Consider the following 27,569-nt stretch of genomic DNA (forward strand, 5'->3'; position numbering starts at 1 on the left):
TTTGAGGTTACATGCAAGGATCATTTTAGAAACCTCCCACTAAGCGTCGTTTTCCCTATATTTGTGGCATGCGCGTCATAACCTTGATGTTATAAAAAATCATCAACCAGACATTGTAGAGCTCATTCCTCACATCAACCTTGCAACCCTAACATCCCACATCACATCTATGAGCCATTGGCACACTTAGTTCAGTTGTTTTGGGGTAAGCCTTCTTTCCTTGACTTGCGTTATATTCTGGTGCCTTTTATTATGTTTCACTTCGTATGAACTTTGTCTGCTTGATTTCAGTGAGCGCTTGCTATCATTTTGATATATTCTAGTTTGTACTAGCACCATTTTAGTTTTCATTAACACCTCATTGTTGTCGTATGCATGAAACTATTTTCCATGAACGGTCGCCGATTCAGCGACTTGCCTCACCCACATGTGTGTTGTCCTCTTTTTTGAATTTTTCATTCACCATTTGCATGCATGATCATTCACTTATGCTTACACTCAGTATCGCCATGCATTCACACTCACATTCGCTTTCACTTGCCTGTCGGCGAGTCTGGGTAACCTTGGCCTAGACTCTGCCTTCACTGAGACAACAATGCGCAATCTGGGGAAGGAAGGCTCTATCTTCCTCTCCCGAAATGCACATTTCTTCCTAGGCATTGTTCTTTAGGACTATTTTACGCATTTCTGAGGGACAATGACTACTGGCCTAGAAAATTGTGCAATGTAGTCATTGAGCCTGCAGCCATTGCCAGCTGAGATTGTAAATTGTGTAATTCCAGAAGTTAGCAGTGAGACTGGATTGTGCGCAGTTCTAGCAGTCAGCCAGTCTCCCAGTAGCCCAAATTGTGCCTTGCGCAGTTAGTCTCTCGACCTCTTGGCCGAAATTGCGCAACCTTCATGATTAGTCACACAGGTATGTTGCAAGTCAGTTCTCGAGTTCATTTTGGTTTATTGACTGACAGATTGCTTGCCATGAGTGTTGCCATGTATCCAGGTATTTCAGGTTTTCATCTGCCTCTTAGCAGTGCAGGTACAATGGTTTCCAAGAAATCAGAGTCAAAGACACCGTTTAGAGCACACCTGGAGATGCAGTCGATCAAATGTCTACGAGCTTGCCTACTCACGAATATATCAAGTTTTTCATAGACAAGGACATGAAGATATGAAAAAAAAAACATCACAACGAGCAACATCATGAATAGTAGCTGAAGGCAACGTATCGAATGCAACGAATGCAAGAGGAAGATTGTTGACAACATAGAGGTGGAACAAAGTTGCAAGCTCAAGTAGATCCACTGATGATGAAAGCAACGTTGGAGACTCAGGTTATGAGGTGATGGCGCAACATGAATATCGCGTGAAGACATAGAATGGAACAAAGAAGGAGTTGCATGTGTTGAAGAAGCAACTCAAGGAAGAACATGAAGCTACATGGACAGGCGAATGAGTTGCAACAGGAACAAGAACAACAGTGGGTGCAACATGTACTCACGGATGAAACTACACACGCACAAGTTATAGATCTATCCCAATAGGTGGCACGAAGAAGACATGGTGAGTAGTGTTGTTGATCGCATGCAAGGGATTCAATAGCATGCATGTCATTGTGTGCACGCATGCGATTCAACTCATTCAGCACACTCACCAAGGCGAAGACAAGAAGCAAGTCCAACTGGAGTTGAACATGCACTTCAGAAAGCTGATGCACATAACCACTAGCACACACTTGAAGATTAGTACGGACACTATGCATTAGTGCATTGTTGGTTCAACCGCACCCAAGAATACCATGTGCATGTTAGCAGATGAGTTGGATGAAGGGGCTGAACCAATGCACCAGTTGCAACGGAGGCAAGAGTTCGCTTCAGAAAGATGTCACCATGGGGTGCATGCACACCATCACAGATGACCAAGCTTGGCATCAACTCACCAACTTCACCATCACAAGCATGTCAAAGAGTTGGTCTCAGCACAATGGACCGAGTGTCAATGATTTCTTGCGTGGCTTGCTCAAGCCATTTCGTCTCACATCAGCATATGTGCATTGTAATGTAACATCATGTTAAGTGGAAGTTTAAGTGTTGGATGTAACAGTCATAGAGTAGATGAAGAGTCATGAGGGTAAATGAGCTGTCACAAAGGGGAATGTCAACATTCACCCCACCCTTTGCTATAAATAGAACCTCATAACTCATTGTAAAGGTTTTTGGTCAGCCAAGCTTCTAATAAGACTATCTTGGAGAGAGCTTGGACAATATTGTAACACACCTTGGATTCTCCATTGCACGGAGTTAGTACATCTCTTTCGAGGAGCAGGAAGATGTGGCTGTAACGTTCTACTGTTGGAGCTAGTGGGTTTACATGGATGTATTGTATGCTTGGAACTTACACTTCTTAATAAAACATAGCCAACACGTTTTCATGCATATGTTTTTATTATAGTTGGACTATTCTGGTTGTTGTATCAATGTCTGTTGTTTAACTTACGTACTTGTGTATGAACTGTTTTGTATACAATTGTATGAATCTTGTTGCAGATGTGCTATTGGTTTAACCATCACTTTTTATTTCCCGCTGACTTGCTTTCCAGCTTGTGATGCATCTTTGCTCGTGTGTTCCCTTCCCATTTGAGTACTATTACATGTTGCCAAGGGGTGTACTCATCTCAATCCACATGTGTTATAACCTCTCATGCACCTTCCTTGACACACTGCAGCGGTCATACCCTTGCTACTGACAGAGTTATCTTACTTTCCTCTGTAGGAAATCATGGTCGAGGCATTGCTATACGACTCACTGTTGGGATTCCTACACCAAACGGTCTGAGGTCTAATTGGGACTTCTTATTGGGGAGATCCCCTTGACATGTTGGTGGGTCCAACACTGTCAACATATTATAAATATTTCTTTTCTTTTTCATTCCAGTTTAGCGCTAGGTTCAAATAAAATATTCACAGATTACAACATCACATTGTAGCACTGCATTTTTCTCTTCCTTGTGGAAATGCTAGAAGAAGGAAGACAATAAATATGATCTATGGATTTCATGGGATTCGAACCCAGATGGAGTTTGCATGGGAAACACCTTAGGATAGCATCAACGATTATATGGAGGAAGGGAAATGTCATTGGGCATGGAGATTTTGACCATTTGTACATGAGTATGAATTTGGACTATGGAGAGTTCTTCCTTTTTACTAAACATTTGTTCTTGTGGGTAAATTTTTTTGAGGGTTTATATGATCAAAGCATAAATTTCATCTACAATTGAGGGTTTAATGATTATGAGAATGCAAATATTGACTTATTGTTCTTTGTTGGAAATAATACTGAGAGGGGGGGTGAATCAGTATTATCAGATTAATAAAACCTTTTCAATTTCCTACTCAGAAACATATACGCGACTTCTGTTAAGTGAACCAGCGTGTACACGCGACTGTGTCTAAAGCAACTAGCGTATATGCAGATATCTTATGATTCAGTTAATCTTATCTTCAGTAAATGCATCAGAACATTATTAAGCAATTTAGGAGTAAACAGGTGCAGTATAACAGAACAGAATCATCACACAAGAGCCACACACATGAACACCATGATATAAGGTGGAAACCCAATGTGGGTGAAAACCACCTGCTGCAATTCGTCTCTTTCTTTCTTTAATGAGAAACTTCTTTTACAATATACTGGTGCAGTCCTTTACCAGTATGCAGGCTACAACCTGCAGAGGGCTACAACCCTCTCTTTCGTTTTCCAACTACTTTTGGAAGGGAGCTACAACCCCCTCAGCTCTTGTACTAGCTGATCCATTTACTAGTACGTAGGTGCTGACCCTACAACCTTCAGGGACCACGTTTCATCAATTTTCAGACTGGATCCAAGAGTACAAAGCAAACATTACTGCAATACAATCATCAACTTATACTTGCATCATAATTCATTAAACAACCCAATACCGAATCACTGAAACCCTGTCATCAAGAACACAGAACCCAAACCAGAATCTAGAACTCTGCAACAACCACCAGAATCAGCAACAACCTGAAATATCAACCCTTATCATGCATACGCTACTTCACTGTACCAAAACCGCGTGTATACGCGCTTTCTCCAAAGGCAACCCGCGTGCAGATCTAGAAATGATTACTTCTGCCTTTGCTGTCAGATCCGACCCTTACCAAGCGTCCCGAACAGATAACCAACAATACCAGATCCTCTCACTGCGTCAGCCACACACAATCCATGCACCTTTGCCTAGTGATCTTCTCCTTATATAGCTTTAGGCCTTGTTCAATACCAAGAGCCAAAACCATAGAAACACAATACCATCAACTTCAATACTAGGGATCGACACGCCCGTCGAGACACAATGGTCCGAAACCATAGGCACAACTTCCAAGGACTAACCGCCATGGACCAAAGGTACGTTTCCACATACACGCGCTTTTGCTGAAGCCAACCTGCGTGTACACGCTGATTCTCCTTGCTGAACCTGCGTATATCTCTTTCTTGTCCTGCTGTACTGAGATCTGTCTTCTAGTTAAGTTGTCATCACCTGTACCAGTCTTTGAGCACCTGTACCAACCTTCTGAGTGAGTTGCCATCAAGGACAACACTTGAATCATAATGCCAACAATCTCCCCCTTTGGACTTGATGGCAACCACCACACCAAGTCACTCTCCCCCTTTGACATCAAGGGCAAAGGGTGGACCAAGATATTCTCTTCCTTGGTATACCTTCTGCTGACCATACTGCTGTCCATACTCCCCCTGAGTATATGCTGAAATCTCCAAATGTGCTCCCCCTTTGTGTATGCCAAAGTGTACCAATCTATCCATCCTGCTCTTGCTGAATTGCGCTGTTCATGCTCCCCTTGACTGTAGGCAAGATCTGTAAAAGATGTTCTACAAGAAGAACAAAGACTTATACATCATAGAAGACCTTCCTATCATCAAGAGACTCAACATACATTCATCACCCAACCTAGTGGGGATATCCCAATATTGACTCATTCACCTAACCATGTGAAGATACATGATAATACATGAACATTTCATCATTCATCCCAGGCATAGTGGGGAAACCAACATAGGCCGTTACATGACCTTGACATCATAAAAGAGATACATGACATAGTGATGAAATATCTAGACCAAGACTTATGAAAGCCACCAACAGCATCATGATCTGTACCATCAGCCTGCAATACCATTCCTAAACAGTAAGATGTATCATTTAGCTTCATAGACTTTATCAACACCTTCTAACCATAATGCCAACAATGCATTATTCGAAGAATATTCTCCCCCTGAGTGTAAGCCAACCATGTCTGAACCATTTCCTGAGTCTGTTCTGCTCCCCCTGAGCCTGAGCCAACCATGACTGAACCTGGGTCTGTTCTGCTGCCCTTTCTTCATATACGCGACTTTGCAGCCTGTAACTCGCGTATATACGCGACTTGTCTTCAGTCTATCAGCGTATGCAGGATGGAATACTGAATTTCATCACTTTCAGATTCCCCTGTGTCTGTTATGTCAGCTGTCTGAGTTATCCCACACCTTTCTGTCTCTGTCTTCTTCAATTCCTGCAACTGTGATGATGTATGGTCCCCTTGTCTTGAATTTTGAAATCTGCTTCTGCATTCCCTTGCTTTATGCCCATAGTTGTTGCATGTATAGCACCTTATATTTTTCATGTTCCTTCTATCACACTCAAATGCTTTGTGTCCATATGCATTACAGGCAAAGCAATACCCTCTGAAATACCTGGGATGAGATGATCTTTCTTGAACCATTCTACTTCTGCATCTGGCTGCAACATGTCCAAGATTATGACATACATAACATTCAACTTTATTCAGCGGAGGAAATAATCGTCTATCACGTTCATAGTTAGGAGTAAAGGATCTTCCTTGAGGAATTTCTTTTCTTGGTTGTTCCTTGAGCATTTCAGATTTCTCATTAGAGTTTCTTGTCTCACCTTGTGAACTAGATTCACCTTCAACATATTCATGAAAACCAAGACCAGTCTTGATAGCAGGAGATCTTTGACTATTAAGAATATCATCCAAGACTTTAGAACTATCTTGAAATCGTAAAAGCTTATCCTTTTCTTCTAGTTTACCTTTCAAGATATTTACCTCAACTTGATGTTGTTCTTCCTTTTTCAGATACTGCTTCCTTAGGTCTTCTTCAACTTTTCTCCCTTCTTCTACTTGTCGCTTTAGTTTGATCACTTCATGTTCTTGATCTTCAAGATCTTCTTTTAGAGAGAGGATCTTTGATTCAAGTCTCTGAATAGTTGTGCTCTGATCTTTTGCTATATCCTGCAATTTCTCCCTTACCCTGGTTTCCGTTTCCAATAGTTCTTTTAATTTGGCAGCTTCTTCAGTTTCTGCATTCTTCTCTTCATGTGCCATGAGACTTTTAATATCCTCGCTATCATTGGATGAAGCATTCTTCTTCTTGTGCGCCATGAGACTTCTAATATCTTCACTATCTTTAAATGAACTTTTAATATGGGAATAATAGCTTCTACCATCTTCTTCATATATCCTTTCTTTGTTATGAGGACATCTAGCAGCATAGTGACCAACTCTACCACATAGAAAACATTTGAAAGGCAGCTTATCTTTGAACCGTCCAGTTCCACGTTCAAGATTCTTGACAAAATTTACCTCATCTTTTTCCTCTGACACTTCGAATGCGGCCTCTGGTGGTACCTCTAGTCGCATTTCAAAAGCAGTTAGGATCCCGTGAAGCTGTGACATGGTAAGTTTTCGCACATTCTCCTTTTCTTCTACGGCAGATACTTTAGAATCAAATTTAGTAGACAGAGATCTCAAAACCTTTTGAACTAAGACAACTTCCTCAAATTCTTCACCCAGATCCCTCATACAATTCACAATCTCATCCATACGCAGGAAATAATTAGCTACGCTTTCATTACTTCGCATCTTAAGAGTTTCATACCGGATTCTGAGAGTTTGAAGCTTCGCTATTTTTACCAGATCATCTCCTTCGTAGCTTGTAACGATTTTGTCCCATATTTCCTTAGCTGATTTGAGATGCATGATCTTCATAAATTCTGATTGAGTCAAAGTACCCAATAGGACATTAACTACTTTGGCATTGAGCTCATATTGCTTTTTCTCTGCTGGATCTGTAGGAGTTGCTGATGGGAATTTGTATCCTCCTTCTATGAGTCCCCAAACTTCTGCTCCAAGAGACTGTAAATATGCAGTGGTTCTTATCTTCCAGTGAGTAAAATTGTTCCCGTCAAAGACTGGTGGCCTGATGTGTGCCTCTCTTTCTGGATTAGCCATTTTGATGGATCTTTTCCTTCAAGCGATCAAGCTTCCTCTGAAGGACCTGCTCCGATACCAATTGTTGGAAATAATACTGAGAGGGGGGGTGAATCAGTATTATCAGATTAATAAAACCTTTTCAATTTCCTACTCAGAAACATATACGCGACTTCTGTTAAGTGAACCAGCGTGTACACGCGACTGTGTCTAAAGCAACTAGCGTATATGCAGATATCTTATGATTCAGTTAATCTTATCTTCAGTAAATGCATCAGAACATTATTAAGCAATTTAGGAGTAAACAGGTGCAGTATAACAGAACAGAATCATCACACAAGAGCCACACACATGAACACCATGATATAAGGTGGAAACCCAATGTGGGTGAAAACCACCTGCTGCAATTCGTCTCTTTCTTTCTTTAATGAGAAACTTCTTTTACAATATACTGGTGCAGTCCTTTACCAGTATGCAGGCTACAACCTGCAGAGGGCTACAACCCTCTCTTTCGTTTTCCAACTACTTTTGGAAGGGAGCTACAACCCCCTCAGCTCTTGTACTAGCTGATCCATTTACTAGTACGTAGGTGCTGACCCTACAACCTTCAGGGACCACGTTTCATCAATTTTCAGACTGGATCCAAGAGTACAAAGCAAACATTACCGCAATACAATCATCAACTTATACTTGCATCATAATTCATTAAACAACCCAATACCGAATCACTGAAACCCTGTCATCAAGAACACAGAACCCAAACCAGAATCTAGAACTCTGCAACAACCACCAGAATCAGCAACAACCTGAAATATCAACCCTTATCATGCATACGCTACTTCACTGTACCAAAACCGCGTGTATACGCGCTTTCTCCAAAGGCAACCCGCGTGCAGATCTAGAAATGATTACTTCTGCCTTTGCTGTCAGATCCGACCCTTACCAAGCGTCCCGAACAGATAACCAACAATACCAGATCCTCTCACTGCGTCAGCCACACACAATCCATGCACCTTTGCCTAGTGATCTTCTCCTTATATAGCTTTAGGCCTTGTTCAATACCAAGAGCCAAAACCATAGAAACACAATACCATCAACTTCAATACTAGGGATCGACACGCCCGTCGAGACACAATGGTCCGAAACCATAGGCACAACTTCCAAGGACTAACCGCCATGGACCAAAGGTACGTTTCCACATACACGCGCTTTTGCTGAAGCCAACCTGCGTGTACACGCTGATTCTCCTTGCTGAACCTGCGTATATCTCTTTCTTGTCCTGCTGTACTGAGATCTGTCTTCTAGTTAAGTTGTCATCACCTGTACCAGTCTCTGAGCACCTGTACCAACCTTCTGAGTGAGTTGCCATCAAGGACAACACTTGAATCATAATGCCAACATTCTTATGGGTAAACTATTTTGAGGGTTTATATGATCAAAGCATAAATTTCACCTAGAGTTGAGGGTTTAATGATTATGATAATGAAGACCTTGATTGCAGTCAACAATTCATCAAAAGACAATGCACAAGTAATCATTTTTCATGTCCTTATTGTACAGATCAGTTCGTTCCTCCCTAACTTTTCTAGGGTCAAAATGCATGAAATTTTATTTTTTCTTTTCACCTTTTTTTTAGTGGTTGATTTTTTGTGTAATGGACTCTACCATGCCCAAATTCAAAGGGCTTGAGTGATGCAAGCAAATTTTCTGGTAGGATGAAAATACTAGACCTTCCTCAAACTTTGTTACATCAAATTAAAATTTCTTGTAATCATGAACATAAAATATTTTCTGTTTCATCCTTAGATTCTGATCTCAATGTCTATAGTGTTAAACCATGTTACTATTCTTTAAGTAGAATATACTTAGGTCCATTAAGCCTTACAACTCTCCAAATATTAGGTTAATTTCAGCTAAAAAGGAGGAACTTGAATGGCTTTTGCAATTTATACTCAATTCTTACAGACAATGATTAAAAATGGAAGAACACAAATGGTCTGATAAATTTTACCCACCCATCAATTTTCAAGACCTTTGCTATTATTATGAACCTAAACAGAGAGAGTAGAAGAAGAAGAGGATCCTGGATGAGGTAGACCCTGATCTGCTTGATACTTTTCAAAAGTTGGGCATGCCCTTGATTACAAGAAGAGATTGACAAACATTGTTGTAGATGTTGTTTTTGACAGTGTTTTCATTGCTACCATGCATAGGTAGACTCTATAGGCAGTTGATGTTATCTTTTGTTCGTTATAAGAGGTAATTCAGGAGTATCTTGATCTAGTTAGGAAGTATCTTGGCAGGGTTGTTCCTCCTGGTGATAACTATTATGCTACATTGTGTTTTTTTATTTTATTTTAGTGATAACTATTTCTATTAAATCCTCAAGCACACTTTGTCGCCCATGGAAATATACACTTATTTCAAGATGAATGAGATGGAGACCAGGCAGTTTGAGAGGACTCTTGTTGTTGTAGATGAGAGGAGTTATGTGACATATATTGGACAATGCATTGCACCATTTTATGACACCAATAATCTCCATGCCACAATAGTGGATCTCTATTGCACCGAGGGAGCAACGATAAAGTATTCCACTTTAAAGAATTGGTATGTCTGGGATGAGAGGAATGCAGACATGGGATTTATAATTTTATTACGAAAAGAGGTTTGTGCATGGAGACAAATCAAGGATTTCATGAACCTGAGTAGAGACTGGTTCAACAATCACCTAGAAATGCTAAAGCATTGTTTTAAAAGGCAATGATGCAATTGGAGAGTTCTATTCTGTTTCCTTGAAAAATAACTATCAATAGGGGGGCACAAAGATGATCCATATAGGGAAGAATTGCAGGAGTAGTTTGGTTTCTAAAATTATATCTATAGGTTAGTCAAGGAACTACTACAGAGGATTAGTGTAGGTGCAACCAAATTCTCATAATGCAAGGAATTTTTCACAGTGTGATTTGATGCTCATCAGTGACTAGGCAGATACAAATACTTATCGTTACATTCGAGTACAATTTGAGTTGCATTCTAAAGTCTCTAATTTCATTTATTGATAGTCCTTCTTGTGTCCTTGTCTCTCTTAATTTCATTGTGTTAGGATTGGATTGGGTTAAAAAATCAAGCATATCATTGAGTAAAATAGACACCCACATGTCACTACATGTCATTGTGCATACTCTCTATTTTTGATACAACTAGAAGTGAGCAATATGATGTGTGCACAACTAAAAATCCTAGCAAGCATGCTGAATCTAGTCTTAGCATGTAAATCGAAACCAAGAATCATAAAATATCAATACATTTGTGACACAGAGTAAAAAAACACAATAAAAGATTCTATGTAAACATTGTCTATTTAGTGCAAGATACTGCTAATATTTCATAATTTTCATAGATGGTGGATGTCATGAAGATGCCCTCAAGCAAAGTTACTGACTTAAAGATAAGATGGTCAATGCAACTATTTACTTTAAATAGGCTAAATATAGGTAATTAAAACAAGTTTGAAAATCACTAGAAACACCACCCCCACATCATTTTATTTCCAGTTTTACAAGATAATATTGAATAAAATTATGAGCACTTCCATTTAAATTGACCGTACATAAAATAACAAACAAGGTTGATGCTTTTAAAATCTATATCATCATTAAATGTAATATATGACAAGGATGGCTCATAATTTTAAAGGCTATATCCCTCACTAACTATAAAATAAGAGTTAATGAGATGAGAAAAAGTTTGTCTTGATATAACATGTAAATGTTATATTACTTATAGCTCATGCATATTGTATCTTATTGTGCATATGTTGATTGTGTAACTTGAATCTCGGTAATTTTTTACATTTAAATTGTCAAATATGCAGAAGTCACATTACACTAGCTTAAATCTACACACAAATAAAATATCAAAAATATGGTGGGGGAATGAGTAAGCATTTTCACACTGGTTTAAAATTTCCCCTTGGTTGGTGAAGAACCAATTCAATGCTATTTTTGGTGGAGTATTAAGTTATTAACCAAAGATAAAAAAATGTTAGTCTCTTAAATGATTGAAAAAGGATATTTAGAATGTTATATAGAAGTTACATTTCACGTAACTATAATATCGGAACTCCATTTCTTATATAGAAGTTACATTTATGTAGCTATAGAAGTTACATTTACGCGTTTTAGATAGAAGTTATGTTTTACATAGCTATATCTACTGTGACATAACTATAATATTCCAACTCCATTTTTTTCACACTTCTCAACATTTTAAATATTTTTCTATTTTAGTGTGATTATGTAATTAAATAGTTGATATTTTTTAAGATATCTCCTATTTGCAACATTTTGAATTATTAAGTGGGATCTTGGGTAGGTTTTTGTCACTACCATAAGTAGATGGTGTTTTATAATTCACCCAAGAGACTTTAGGAGAAACCTTGAATTGCATGCTTGTTTCCATTATACATCTAATATTTGCAACCTTTTCCACGTGAAGAACCCAATAGCCCATGTTGAACATGAAACAAGTACCTCAAAAATTGGGGAATATTAATTATTCTATTTCCAAAGGGGGATAAATCTAGAGAAGGAAACGATAACTATCATAAATGGCTTTTGTCGGGTTGTATTTAATAAAATCTCACTACAATTTTCTACTAAAGTAAATCAATTGATGAATTTGAAGTTTGAAGGTAGCGTTGAATAGGTGTTGCAAGGTATCTCTATAACACTAGTTATCTACATGATTCTAATGCCATGAGATGGTGTCTTAATAACACTATTGTCCAGTGATGAGTGCTAGATATAGATAGCTTTCTCATATCCTACATGTAAATCGTATCATTATATTTCTATGAAATCTCATAATGTTTTCAAAGTTTGTCTCAGATAAGGAAATATGTATGTACTCTTGAATTTATATATGTTGTAATAATATCAAGAATAAAGTTGTCATTGCAAATAATTGCGATCTACCATGTAAGTTTACTTTACTACATGAAATTCTTGATTTGTTAAATCCCAACTAGTTAGGGTTGAATTTATTTTTGTTGTAATGAAATTAAGAATAAAGTTGTCATTTTAATCACTGAAATTTACCGTGTAAGATTTATTCACTACATGAAATTGTTTATTTGTTAGAGCCCAGCTTATTAGGATTATGAAGAGTCCTCTTTCACGACAATAGTTATGAATCCTTTATTCTTGCTCAAAGAATTACATATTATAGAAAGGTGGAAAATAAATGCGATGCAATTGAATGGTTTTTGTTTTAAAATGTGTGGAGGGAGTATAAAATCATTTTCAGTTGTGTTCAAATATTTTGGAGCACCCATTAAAGTGCTTCATTTTCCTCCTAGTTAATTCCATTTCTACTATCCCAATGCTTCTAGAAGTCATTCTCCAAAGTGATCTCTTAACTATCTTGGAGGGAAATTGATTACTTGATTGGAACCCATGAATTACAATTTGATTAGGAGCAAGGGATGAAAAAATTTCGTATTCTTCAATATATTCCGCAAGTTAAAATCATATCGAACGATTGCCTTTCTGTTTAATTGATACAACAATCACTCGAGCATTTGTTAGGATTTTGAGACCTTTTTCAATGATTTTTTTTTTGAAAGTTATTTTCTCAATTAAAGAAATTAAAGAAAAGGTGAAAATGATGCAATCAAAGGATTTTATTTTTTAGTGCCTAGGAATGCCTTGCTAATGCGAAGGCCTTGGTATTATCTTGACTCAAGATTAGTCACATTTGACTTCCTAGCATTTCTTTAATTTCATTTTTGTTGTGTTTATATTGCTATCCTTGAAGTTGGTGATCTACTATGTGTGTAATAGAAAATATTAACTACTTAGCACTCTCAAAGGTGATATTGATGGATGACTAACTTTAAATGTCCCTACTTGACACTTTAGTATTACATGATCATGCAAAGAAATTATTAATCAATATTAAATGGAAGATGATTAACGTGCAATGTTTCTTGGCTTGTCATATAATTACTACATTTTGGCACCCAATAATATACTTGAGGCTACTTTTTGGTTGTTACTTGTGGATCTTCCCTTTGGCTCAGAAAAAACATCGAGGATAAATGTCAATTGCATTGGCATTGGACATCATCAAAGAGGAATTCACCAAAAGCAGTAGAGGACATGGGAGCAATTGGTACAATGAGCAGATAACTATTAGAGAAACACCAAGGCACCATAGTTTATTGTGTATCTAAATTTACTCAAAATTAACTAGTCACAAAAGTACTTTTTTTATGAATATTTTCATGTATAGAGAAATACTTAAAACACAATTTCAGACTAATTATTCAAACTAATAGCTAATTGATAGTCATAATTTATAATTAAATAGTATGATATGATTAATATTATAGGACACAACTATAGGGTTGGATTGTGAGGGGCATTGTGACAATATATGTACACTTCTCATTGTATTAGACAATCATCTCTCAGAGTGTGATATCCATCCAATGAAATGTACTCTCATAGGCCATTGTGGGATTGAAATTTTTTCTTTTAGTGGAAAAGTGGTGATATATTTTCTTAGGTCTTAGTGTTCTTCTTCCCTAAGGTTTTGACACTACTCACAGTTAGCACCTTCATTTAACCAAGTGAGGTACTCATCTTGGAAACTTGAATCATTTTGTCTCCACAATCCAATATGATGTTGGATCAATCTCATGATCCTAAAAACATAGGTCATAATAGCGAGGAACTTTTACTGTGGGCAAAAGAATATCCAAATTTAAGGAACATGACTCTTTTATAACAAACAATAAAGATATTTATTACACTGATATTTTTTTCTCCCATTTGTTTTCACAAGTTATCTATTGCTGGATATTTTTAACATGTAACTTAGTTGGTATGATTGTGCCTAAGATTTTGTTGAAGGTTGAATTCTAAGTTCCTAAGGTGTTATTTTCTATGGTGATGTTTTATTTGTTTTGTTTATACAGGTCATCTAGCCGCATAGTGGCCATAATCGAATGTTAAGGTATACATCATATAAATATTTTATAGTCTAATTTATTTTATATTCAAGTATTCATCGTCTTTCATGTCTTATTTTATGCACTTTATCTTCTTTCATTTCTAGGAGAGGAACTCTATATTGATGGTAAAAAGCAACAATTGAAGAAAGATGAGAACAATAACACTGGAGCGACAAATGAAAAATGAGAGAGAGAATATAATTTGTCTAGTGATACCCTTAGAGCCAATATCTTACATAAGACACACTCATAGAGACTGATGGTCAAGCCTTCAGAGAAGGTGAATTCATTTGCAATGCTTTGGCAGCACAATGATAATGTTTTGAAATGATGAAACAATATTTCATGTGTAAATTGTAGTCTAGCCGATATTAAGTTGGAAACTCATATTGTACTACTTGATATTTTATATAATAAAATTTATATCGTTGAAATTATTTTTATTTGCACTTGATATTATTTAGTCTTGTAATTGACATATGTAACTTTCTGTTATCATATTATATAAACATGCACATTGTATGGCATTTTTTTTTTTAATTTAGTCGCAAAACAATACTAATTAATTTATGTTGATTAATAATGAACACATAAAATCAATCTAAAACTACTAAATTAGTAGTTTATATTAATTAATGATGAATACGAATAAAATGAATATATGAATAAATTAGTCGTTTATAATGATTATGAATGAAATTAAATAAAATGAATAGAACCTACTAAATCAGTCGTTTATATAATGAATATGAAAATACCAAAAAAAGATAAATAACTACTGCAAATGATAATTTTTTTATTAAAATGATGACTAAATTTTGCATATATACAACTATTAGTAACTAATTTATATTATCTTATAACACAACTAAAATTTAGTCATATTTGTTTGGTCATTAATTAATTTCAAATGATGACTAAAATTTGCATATATATGATATTAGTAGCTAATTTACAATATCTTATAACACGACAAACATTTTGGCCATATTTATTTGGTCATTGATTGGTTTTCTTGAGGATTCATATGGTAATATATTTTTTTTTCTATATTTGGTCATTAATGGCTACAATTAATGACTAAGCCAATGAAAAATTAATGACTAAATATACTACTAGATGGTAAAATTGAAGAAACCAATTAATGACTAAGCTAAAAATGACTAAAAGTTGATCATGTTATAAAATAATGTAAATTAGCTACTATTGGTCACCGACTGAAAAATGGTCATTTATATGCAAATTTTAGTTGTTTTTTTAGTAACTAATTAGTCATTTTGTATTAGTGAGGATAAACAATAATTAATTCAAATCCACAAATCCTCTCGTGGTTACAACCATTTAATAATAAGTAAGAACTAAAAATGTAATAGTAAATAATTACAAGATCTTTGCTAATAACTAAAAACTAATAAAAAAAATTATATATGGTCCAAGTTTATTTCCACATCCAAGATATTTGATGATGATCCAAATCTCCAATGGTTGAAGATAAAATTCAAATTCGAGGCTAGGTGGTGAAAATATGCATTGTTGGAATCTCCAAATATACATGCTACCATTACCAAACTCATCCAACTTTCAAGGATAAGTGAAAACATGTTATTTTTCTAAGATTTAATCATAAGTTCACTTGGAATACTAAAATAAATGCATTAGAATATATGGATCTTAATCCCACATATAATTATTAAAATGGTTTAAATTCAAGGTTAGAGATAAGGACAAGATGATTAAAAATAAAGGAAAATGATGTGAAATAAACAAAGTTACCGACTTAATAAGAACTGTTATCTACAAACTATAACTCTAGCCCAAAAAACCTCTATTTTTTGTGCACAAAATATGAAAAAACACCATGAAAATGAAAAGTGTTGATACTGTAGCAACATATATATATATATATATATGTGTGTGTGTGTGTGTGGGGATTATATATATATATATATATATATATATATATATATATATATATATATATTATCAACGATATCAAAACCAAAAAAATTGTGCAATAAGCATAGAAAAACAATGCAAAAATGAAAAGTGTTGAAGTTACATTTTTTTTTTTGTTTATTATTATTATTATTATTATTTTCAAGTCAAAATTCCAAATTTTTTTTACAATGACACTAAAAAATAATTTTTTTGTGCAATAAATGTGAAAAAAAATACTTGAAATCGAAAGGTGTTGATGTTGCATCAACGTTTGTTGTTGTTAAAATTCCAATATTTTTTAGCAATGGCATTAAAAATAAAATACCATGACTTTGAAATATTTAAAATTCCAATAGTTTTCAACAATAGAGTTAAAGATAAAATATTGTGATTCTAAAAAACATAAAAATTCCAATAATTTCTAACAATGGTATTGAAGATAAATATCATGAATTCAAACAACTTTAAAATTTTGACATTTTTTAGCCATGACATTAATGGTAAAGTATCAAGACTCCGAAAAACTTTCAAATTAAAAAAAAATAGCCATTACATTAAAATCAAATATCATGACCGAAAAAATCCTAAAAATGAATACATAAATCAAAGAGTCTAAATGCTAAAAGTATAGCTCTTTAAAAATCTTCACCTAAGACAATGTGACATATTGCAAACAAAATTTAAAAATCAACCAATAAATTGACACACAATGGGAGTGGACTTGACCCATTACAATGAAAACTTAAAAATAAACCATGAAATTGACATACAATGGGGCAAACTTGATTCATTGTAATGAAAGTTTAAAAATCAACTAACAAATTGGCACATAGTGGGGCCAGTTTGCTAATTGATCATCAGCTGAACTCTAACAAAAAAAATGAAAAAATAGATAAATAACTAAAAATGAAAAAAACAAATTGAAGAAAATAAATAAATAAATAAAATAAAAAAGAGTTAAAAAAAATTAAATGGACAAAAAATAATAATAATAATCACAAAAAAAACATAAAAAAATATTAAAAAAAAAACCCAAAAAAATAAAGCATAAAAAATAATAAGAAACATCTCACAAGAAAAAAAAATCAAACATAAAAAATATAAAAAAAAAACAAATTTAAAAACAATGAATGACAAAAAATATACCACTGAAAAAACATATTTTCAAAATAAAAATAAAAATAAATTAACAAATAAAAATAAATTAAAATACAAATTAATTAATAAAAAATCAATTAAAAAAAATAACATATAAAATACCATTAATTTTTTTTAAATAAATTAGAAAAATAAATTTTAAAAAATAAAGGAAAGGAAAAAAAAACCAAAACTTGTTTGTTTTTTGCCCTTAGGGTTTCCCCATTGATTCTTGGAATCAAAGAGGGGTAGTGCTGGCACAATCCCTCATCGATTTTGGGAATCAATGGGGAGACCCCACCCGGGCGCCAAGGGTTGTGGCTAGGGGATGGTGGAGTGGCAACACCCTACTCCACCAACCCCAGGCTGCGACCCTTGGTGCTTGGGTGGGGGCTCCCCATCAATTCTCGAAATCAATGAGGAACATGTTGAATAGTTGAGGTTGTAGTAAGTGTAGAGGAAGATTCATCTCAGTTTGAGACTCGAGCTTAACAAAGTCTTCCTAGCTACGAACTTATGTTCCTGAAATTGTCCGTAAGGTCTGTAATGAAGAACCATATACTAATATATATCACAGGTTCTTCTACTACCCACCATGAATAGTAGAGGGGGAGTCTAGACATTTCACCAGTCCAACAAGCCCCTTGTCGATTTCAGGAATCGATGGGGAGGCCTCACTCACTGGGGCCAAGTGTCGCACCCCCTTCCCCAAATGCGCCAACCATATGAATTTAAATATAATCGGGCTTCAACACCTGTTAAGAACCATTGGCGTAGCGTGATGGTAAACAACGGTATTTCTGCTTTAGGAGGTCTATGTGTTAAACCTTGCTAAGGCCCTTCATCCCTGTTACAAAATTTTTGGCCAATAATCGAGGGCCATGTGGTGCCCTCTCATTGGGCCATGTGGCGCGTCGTAATTAGGCCACTTCAACAACCAACAACCAATCACAAACTGCCAAACCGACTTGTATGACCCTGCCATTGGTCAACATAAAGTTGGCCCGTTTGACACCATACCCTACATAGTCCACTAATGACATCATCATACAACCTACCGAGTCAGCAACCCAGTCAACCCTGCAAGTTAACTTTTAATTTGTTAATTTATTAGAATTTTCGGAAAAAATCACATAGAGAGTATTTGGTCAACATGTTTCAAACCAACAAGTGTAGTTCATCGTCAGGACAAGTTGAAGAACTAGACCATGGCAGCAGTTTAAATAGAGAGAGGAGATCATCCAACGACTATCTTTGAACAAGAAACGGCTATATTTGACTAGGAAACGACTATAATTGACCATGAATTGTACTGGATCGAGGGATAGGGATAGAGAAATTCAATTAATTCAAAAGTTCGTTTTATTAAATTTATTACTATATTTGATTAAATTTAACTGTTTATATTTAATGAGAATAAACTAATAATAGACTTATTATTAAAGCTATATATAAGAATACAAACTAATATTATTAAATAAATTAAAATTGTTTATTAGAGGCTCACCTACTTAGTTAGAGTAAAATTATTTTAAAGTTATTAGTTCTTATTCATTTATATCATTCTTTAAATTTTACTTCATTAAGGTGAAACTTATTATATTAATTATTACATTATACTAATAATTAATTAAGTTTTAATTTAACTTTATATAATAGAAATATTATTAATGCTAAAGCCATATTAATATTAAATTTTTCTTTATTAAGGTGAAACTTATTATATTAAGTATTACATTATACTAATAATTAACTAAGTCTTAATTTAACTTTATATAATTAATGAGTCTAAAATAATAGATTTATTATTAATGCTAGAGCCATATTAAATAATAAAAAAAATAAAAATAAGAGTCTAACATAATTGAAAAGGGGGCAATTTCTTAATTAAAATTTTTATTTTAAGGATATTAAGGAATTGCAGAGAAAGAAGATGGCAGTTTCTAATTAGTTAAATCTAAGAATGAATATTCATTAATTTATATTAAAGTTTAAATGGGATAATTGGCATCATTCTTTAAAATTCTTTTATAAGGTAAAAAATATTATGTTAATAATGTTAATTACTAAGGCTTAAAAAGATCCTTACTACCTCCATAAATAAATATCTTATTATAATAAGAGAACAAGTAATATTCAAATTCAAGCTTCTGTGATCCATAACTTGTTAATTCATGAGAATTTTTAGAAAAAATCACATAGAGAGTATTTGGTCGACCAAATACTCTCTATGTGATTTTTTCCTAAAATTCTCATGAATTAACAAGTTATGGACCAGAGAATCTTGAATTCGAATATTAACTTTTAATTGTTTGACAAAAGCTTCAAAACGTGATAACTTTCACATAGGATGTCGGATTGAGGTGATTCAAGAATCATTGGAATCAGAACGACGAACACTATAACTTGGAACTAGTTTTGAGTAGCTTGGGTCACCTTTATTTTTTAGCATATTTTTCATCGCCTAGATCATTTCTCCCCACTAAAAGCTTTTGGACCACCAAAAGTTTATTTTTATTCAACAAGTGAGGGTACAACTCCCTCACATTCGTGATCTCAATCCACCTTGCTTTACTTGGATTAGTACCTTTGAGTCCCACTCGAAGATACTCCACATCATCTCTTCATGAAGTCTTGATTCTTCTGTCAAGAATTGTATCTTCCTCCAAATCACCTAAATATTCAGGAGAAAAATCTTTAATGGATGGAATCTGAACATTCTCTTCATTATCATCAACCATTGGAGGCCCATACAATCTCAACTTTTCTACATTCACAACTGAATAAATTTGCATATAAAGTGGCAAATCTAATCGAAAAGCATTATTACCAATCTTCTCCAAAATTTTGAAAGGACTATATCTGATTGGATTGAACTTTTTACCTTCACCTTAAAGTCTTTTCTTGTTGATATACAACCAAAATTGATCTCCCACTTGGAAATATTGATCAACTTGATACTTTTCATGCGTTGTTTTTTACTTTTCCTTGATTTTCTCAAGCCGCTCTTGTATTGTATGATACACTAGATGGATTTGTTTAATGCAATTCTTGGCTTTGTCCACATCATTATGTCCATCTATTGTAATATCTTTACCAAAGATAAAATCCAAAGGATACTTTGGAAAATCACCCAAATAAGCTTCAAATAAAGATACTTGTGTAGATGAATGCCTGGCACGATTGAAAGCATGCTGGATGGAGTGAAAATGTTCATCCCAAAGTTTAGGATGCTTACCACAATATGCATGAAGGAGATGCACTATTGTTTTGTTTACCACTTCTACATGGCCATCGGTTTGTGGATGAAATGTTATGCTCTTATTCAACTTGGTGTCCATGAATTCCCATAAGCTTGACCAAAACTTCCCGACAATTTGAGAATCTCTATAAAAAATAATAGAAGTGGGAAATCGAAAGTGTAGCATACATTTTGGAAGAACATATTTACAATTTGTTTAGCTGTAACATGTTTCTTACATGGCATCAATGCACACATTTTGATGAAACGATCCACAACAACATAAAGATAATCATGACCTTTCTTTGACATTGGTAGTCCTCCTACAAAATTCATAGAAATACTTTCCCAAGGATGAGAAGGAATAGGAAGTAGAGTATACAAACCCAATTTCCTATTGCTAGGCTTGCAAGTAGCACACATGGAACATGCTCTTACATATATTTAAACACTTTCATTCATGCGAGGCCAATAAAAATACCTGTGAATTTGTGCAGCTACTTTGCTTGCACCAAAGTGACCAACTATAAGAAAAGTGTGGGCTTCCCTTAAGACATTGACTCTTTCTCCCCGTGGAACACATAACTTCCCAAGATGATACAATAAGTTGTTATGAACATGATAATCCAACTCTTTAACACACTTGCAGAAAATGATGAAATTAGTGACTAGGTGACTAAAAAAGTTAGTCACAACAATTATTGCAAGTGAATTACTACTAAATTTGAGCAATTTTAAGTGACCAAACTAAAAATGACTGACTTAAACACCTAATTTAGTTTAGAGATAAAATATATGACTAAATAATAAGTGACCAAACTAAAAGCAATTAACTAAAATGACTAATTTAGTCCAAGACTTAAGTATATGAATAGATAAAGTGACAAAATTAATAATAATTAACGTAATTGACTACTATAGTCCAAGAATAAAAATATGACCAAATAATAAGTATAACAAGTATATGAATCAGTCATTTATGTTAGTAATTTTTAATTGTGTCACTACGGAAATGGAAAACTGTGATTTTGATACTAAAGTGTTTCGTTTCACTACAGGGGTCTCTGAATCCATCTGTAGTGTTAAAATTTAGAGACAAAGGGGTCTTTGAATCCATTTATAGTGTTAAAATTCTAAATACCCTTTTGTCTTTAAATTTTAACACTCCAAATGGATTCAAATATTATCAACATCAGTTTGACCTTCTTTTTCCATCGCGGCAATTCTCTCCTACACCAGTTCGTTCAAGGAGGGCAAAGCCAATGGCACTTGATATGAGGGAAAAGCAAAAAAACAAACCAGAGAAATTCGTAACTTCTGAAACTTTCGAAAACCCTAAGAAAGTCATAATACATTTCATTTCTTTCTTCGATCTCTAGGATGAAAGGGAAACCAAACTCAAAGCTAGACAACCCCCAAAAGAGTTTTTCATCCCGTCATAGATGACCTCGAGCCCTGGGGTGGACGAGATTAGAGGACCTCAACAACGAATAATTGGAGCAGGGGTTAGGGCCTCTAAATCGCTAGATGACTACTCTATCAAATTATTAACTTTGGTTTCCAAAGACATGGTAGGCCTGAAATCTGAGGCATGGTGACCTTTTGATCTAAGTTCCAAATGTGAATGGTTAAAATCCTTGTGCTAGACCAAATTTTGTGAAAACCCCCTCCTCCATTGCATAATCCACCAACTCCTCCTCCTTTCTGTGCGTCTGACAGTAAGAAACCAACATCTCATCTTAAAAGAACTTTGGAGGCTTGGCAATCATTTTATGCTTTTCAAAATATGTGTAGAGAAGCAGAGTTATGGGACTGGAAAACACTCAAACTTTTTTTGGCCTTCTAGTGATTCTAGTGATTATCTATGGTTGTGTACTATGGGCCAGCAGTATATCTGACATATAGTGGAAACAAATTGAGAAAATTCAAAAGAATTTGACTACAAACAAATTCAAAATTAAAAGTGCAGTTGCTTATGCTATCTTGTTAAGTGAAACATGGGTTGTTCCTATTGAATCAATTTCTATGGTGCAAGTCATGAGGTGTTTAAAAAAATTGAGCAAATGGAAGAGGGCAGATGGCCTAAGGTTGTCTTTAATGACATATTGTGCAAAAGAAAAAAGACTTGGATGCAACAAAATAACAAATGGTCTAATAAATGGGGTATTTGCTTGAATGTGTGTCCCATAAACAATAAAGAGATAAAAGCTTTGGTTATGGGTAAGTTCCACAAACATACTTGGGATAAGGAGCTAGGGAGAAAGAAAAAGTATCATATTGAAGTGTTTAATCCCACTCATAATCATCAACAAAAAGCATACTTAGAGGCCAATATTTCTTGGAGAGCCAAAATTCTTATTGCTCAGTTAAGGACTAATTCTCATCAACTCCATTGTGAAATAGGGTGCTAAAAAAGGCCAAAAGAAGTGTGGGAGGAAAGAGTATGTATTTCTTTTTCTTCAGGAAAAGTGGAAACAGAAGAGAATTTCATTTTAGAATGTGAGGCCTTCAAAGACAACAAGGAAATTTATGCAAATATTCAGGAAGCTAGCTCTTGGGATAATCTATTTAGCGAGGGGTTTGTTGAGAATCTAGGAGCATTTATTGTGATGCTTCACAGGTAAATAGCCGAATACATCCACCAAATGAAGAAGCAATCTCTCCCATAGGCTACCTTTTTCCTTGTGTACGTTAAAATAATTTTCTTTCTTTTTTACTTTTTATATTTTATAATTTGATTTATTTTTATTGAAAATTACTACATAAAAAAATTATAAAATAATTAAGTATAAAAATATATTATATTTAAAATCAAACAATAAACAAATTATCATTTTTAAGAATTTCGAAATTGAAAAGGAAAAGTTAAAACCTTTTATAGAAAGTTATCTATATATTATTATAATTATTTTCTTGGTAAAAAAGAAATGGATTTATAATTAAGGAAAATTAGAGTTTGGCATATCTTTGAATATTTATAAAAAATATTTTTGTGGAATAAATAAATTTTAGAATTCACTTATGACAAGTATTGAGAGGCTTCATTGTTTGTTTGTTTTTCTTTTTTTAAAGATATTTATGATAGCTCGATAGAGCCTCTATTTAACCACATTAAGGGCTTGATCTAGTGTTTTAAGCGCTCGTTTGAGCTATTGAGGGACTGAGAAATAGAGTTTTATATCCTCTTCTGCAGATTTTTGTGCAACACCATTTTGTACCCTAGAGGACTCCAAGTAGAATTTATCTTTAAGTGGAAGAACTGATCATCTTGGATTCGGGAAGGAACCTTCTATCCAATGGCATAAGATTTTGACATTTTCGAATTCATATGACATTTTTATCTAATTTCTTTTAAACATAATGCTTGAATTTTTTTGAACAGTTTTAAAGAGTTCGAATACAAAATCAATATCATAAAATATACACAATGATTTTTTCTTTTTAAATACCACTATCTTTGTTTACAAGTACTCTTCAAAAGGGTACTTTTGTTTTTCAATTTATTTAAATAGTTGAAAAATGCAATTGAAATATTGCTTCGCCAACTTTGAAAAAAAAAAAGATTTTTAATATTGAAAAATTAGATCTCTTAGTGTAGATCATGCTCATATATATATATTTTTAAAATTACACATTTAGACTAAGTTATGTTACGTGAACACACACATACCTCTTAAAATGTGTGAAAATTTAAAAAAATAAAAAAAATACCACTATCTTTGTTTACAAGTCCTCTTCAAAAGGGTACTTTTAGTTTTTCAATTTATTTAAATAGTTGAAAAATGCAATTGAAATATTTCTTCGCCAAGTTTGAAAAATAATAAAAAAATATAATTTTTCATTAAAAAAAAAATTAATATGAAAAACTTACTCTCTCAGTGTAGATCATGCTGGTATATATATATATATTAAATTACACGTTTTAGACTAAGTTATGTTACGTGAACACACACATACCTCTTAACTTGATGTGTGAAAATTTGCAAGGACAAATATTTCATTTAATGAAAATTTGACATATTATAGGACCCTAAATACTTTTTCAAAAAATATCATAAGGACAACAATGTAATTCTCCACAATTTGTCTTTTTACTCCAAATCATAATTCACAATGCTTATATGAATAACGAAGGCACCAATTTGATAAAAGAGGAAAAACTTGAAATTTCATCGCCACATTTGGCCCAAAAGTGTAACCCATTTTCATGCACTCACTCATAAGCTTATTAGAAATATTATGATGGTGTGGTTCCCTCGTCCCTTGTATTATATCAAATTGAACTTTGATAATTTTTTTAAGGGCTACCCTGGCCAAGTTGGATTCAAAGGGGTCTTTTGCAATGTGATAGGGGAAAATCTCAAAATCCATGCATGACCTTTGGAAATTGAAAAAAGAAATTCATTTGAGCACTATGTGCTTGAATATGGGATGATATTGGTGATACGTGAATGTTACTCCAAGTTGATCATTGAGGGAGACTTACAAATCATTGTCTAGATGTTTCAAAAATTGCAAAACATAATTGCCACTCACAAGCTCCTAAATATATGAAGGTTGGAGGAAGAAATTGAGCACATTCAATCCCTCATCCTAGAGACTCTTACCAGCATCCCCTCCCATTTTCGACAAATTCTATAAAAGTTGTAAATAAACTTTCCAATGATGACATTCTACATTCTCATTCTATTTCAGACCAATTTTAGACCCCGCCCCATAACTTTCTCTCTTCAAGGACTCCGATACTTTTGCTTTGCAAGTTAGTCATTCCCTTGATGGGGTGTCGAGGAGACGAGACTGTGAAAAACACATGATGCCACCATGCCCTTGTCTGCTTGTAAAAAGATAGGTGGATTGTCATTATGCCTTTGTCTGGTGTTGAACATGTGTATCCCTCGGCTTTAGTAATCTTATTAGGTGTTGAGGGCATTCAAACATGCATGATGTTGGTTTTTGTGGGTGGTTAGGGTTATTTGAGGTCCACAATTATGGAGGATATTCATCTCGTTAAGGGATGGGATAGGAAACACCTCTCCCCCCCCAACTTGTGCTAAGTGTAATGTTGTAGTTGTAGGAACCATCTTCAATCATCTTCAACCATCTCATCCATCTCAAGAATAGAGTTGAATTTTAGCTCTTTGTAGTTGAGGTAAACATTGAATGAGATTTCATTCTTGATGAAGAAGTGGATGAAGAATTTGCTCCTTGGATTCCTAACCCAAGAAACATTGGTAGTGGAAATTCCAAGTATTACCAGACCATTGACCTATAATGACAACTAAAAATAGTAATAGGGAATGTCTTAACTAAAAATAATGTGGATTACAATGAGATCCTACTTTGTGTGGGTGAAGTTATGACTACAATTCAGAGAGTAAGATTTTGAGTCGAGGCCATTTCAAAGAGCATTTCAAGCTTAAAGATGGACAACCTAGGCTTGGTTGTTGCATAAAATTCCACAAAAAAAACTCCACTCCAACAATTTTTGTTTATAATTTTTTGATTAATATAAACAATTTTGTTGGTTCATCATCTGGTCCTGATGATGAACCACACTTGTTGGTTCAAAAATTTCTTTTATGTGATTTCTACCGAAAGACTTTGCTTAATAAACATGTTTGATTTAATTTAAAAAGAAATTAATTAAAATGAAAAAAATGAAATAAAATTCATTATGATTGGGAAAAACCCTATCATAATATGTATATACCATTAAAATTTATAGTTTTTATTACAACTAATGAAGAATTGGTCAAACTATTCTGAGGGCATACATTGAATCCCATTAAAATTTAGGCTTTGTTTATTCGAAACAATTTTTTTGTTAAATCGATCAAATGTAGTTTTACAGATTGACTTTGTTGGTTTTCTTATGTGGTTTTTACATAAATACTTTGCTTAATTCATAATTTTAAGAAAAATTAATAAAATCTTATATTACATTATTTGGAAACTGACAGCTTGAATAAAATATCATAGGGAAACTTGAAATTGTTCAAAGTCATTGAGTTAACTCAACGGCTTTCAACGATTTTTTTCATTTACTTGTTTGTAGAGGTAGCGAACAAACAATTTTTTCTTATATTACGGTAACGGAGAGCAAACCTAGATCGCAAAAGAAGGCATAGCTTAGAGTTAATTAATGGTCATGGCAAGCCTCTTTGTTGATTCTTTCTTTAATGATTCTCCAAATAGACCTTGTTATTTATTCTCGAAATCAGCTTCTTATGTTCAGACTTTCGGAAACGATTCAAAATAATGGCTTTGAACGAATTTGGAGAACACAATTCTGATGTTTCATATATGTATATATTTTATAATAGATATATTTTCACAATTATAACTTTTGTCCAATATTGATTCATATTCTTTGTGAAACCTGCCACATTAGTGCAGTGCAATAAGAAATATTTTAAAGAAAGGTTGAGAAATCTTTCTTTATATATAAATACATATTTTTAATATGTTTTGAATTTATTTAAAAATGATCAGTTTGTATCAAATCTATGTATGCTTGGACAGTGCAGACCATTGTCACTATGAAGCTCTGACACATTGTATAATTCATACAGCTAGGCAGTACTTCTTAAGCAAACACTGTGAACTTTGCATGGTCTTTCCATAAAAGTACTTTTTAAGCAAATGCCGTGAATTTTGCATGGTCTTTCCATAAAATTGACTGCACCAAAAATGAGATCCATAGATTTAAAGAAACCTACACCACTGATTGAGAAAATCAAATCATGAAACTCTTCCAGAAATTCCATTTCTAATTTCTCATTTTTCAATGCCGATAGGGACATGTGGCATTTTTTTTGTATTATGTGGAGTTTCTAGAACCTTGAGTGAATTAGGTAAAGTGACATGTCTGTGCTTTCACATTTAGCTTCTTCCGTCGTACACTCTTAAAAAGTTATCACACTACGTT

At 34.1% G+C, this 27,569-nt stretch overlaps 1 protein-coding gene across 1 annotated transcript in view; it reads left to right on the forward strand.

Moving 5' to 3' along the window:
• The first annotated feature begins 975 nt into the window (after nucleotides 1–975).
• Nucleotides 976–27,569, forward strand: part of LOC149218536 (8-hydroxygeraniol dehydrogenase-like) — a 51,568-nt gene continuing 24,974 nt past the window's right edge. Inside the window, exon 1 of the mRNA XM_089386580.1 lies at nucleotides 976–1,033. Coding sequence (XP_089242706.1) covers nucleotides 976–1,033 — 58 coding nt within the window. The remainder of the gene's footprint in view (nucleotides 1,034–27,569) is intronic.

This window comes from Pinus tabuliformis, chromosome Q (assembly GCF_031772625.1).
Source record: "Pinus tabuliformis cultivar Carrire ecotype Pingquan chromosome Q, CPIR1, whole genome shotgun sequence".
In the NCBI taxonomy this organism is placed as follows: Eukaryota; Viridiplantae; Streptophyta; class Pinopsida; order Pinales; family Pinaceae; genus Pinus; species Pinus tabuliformis.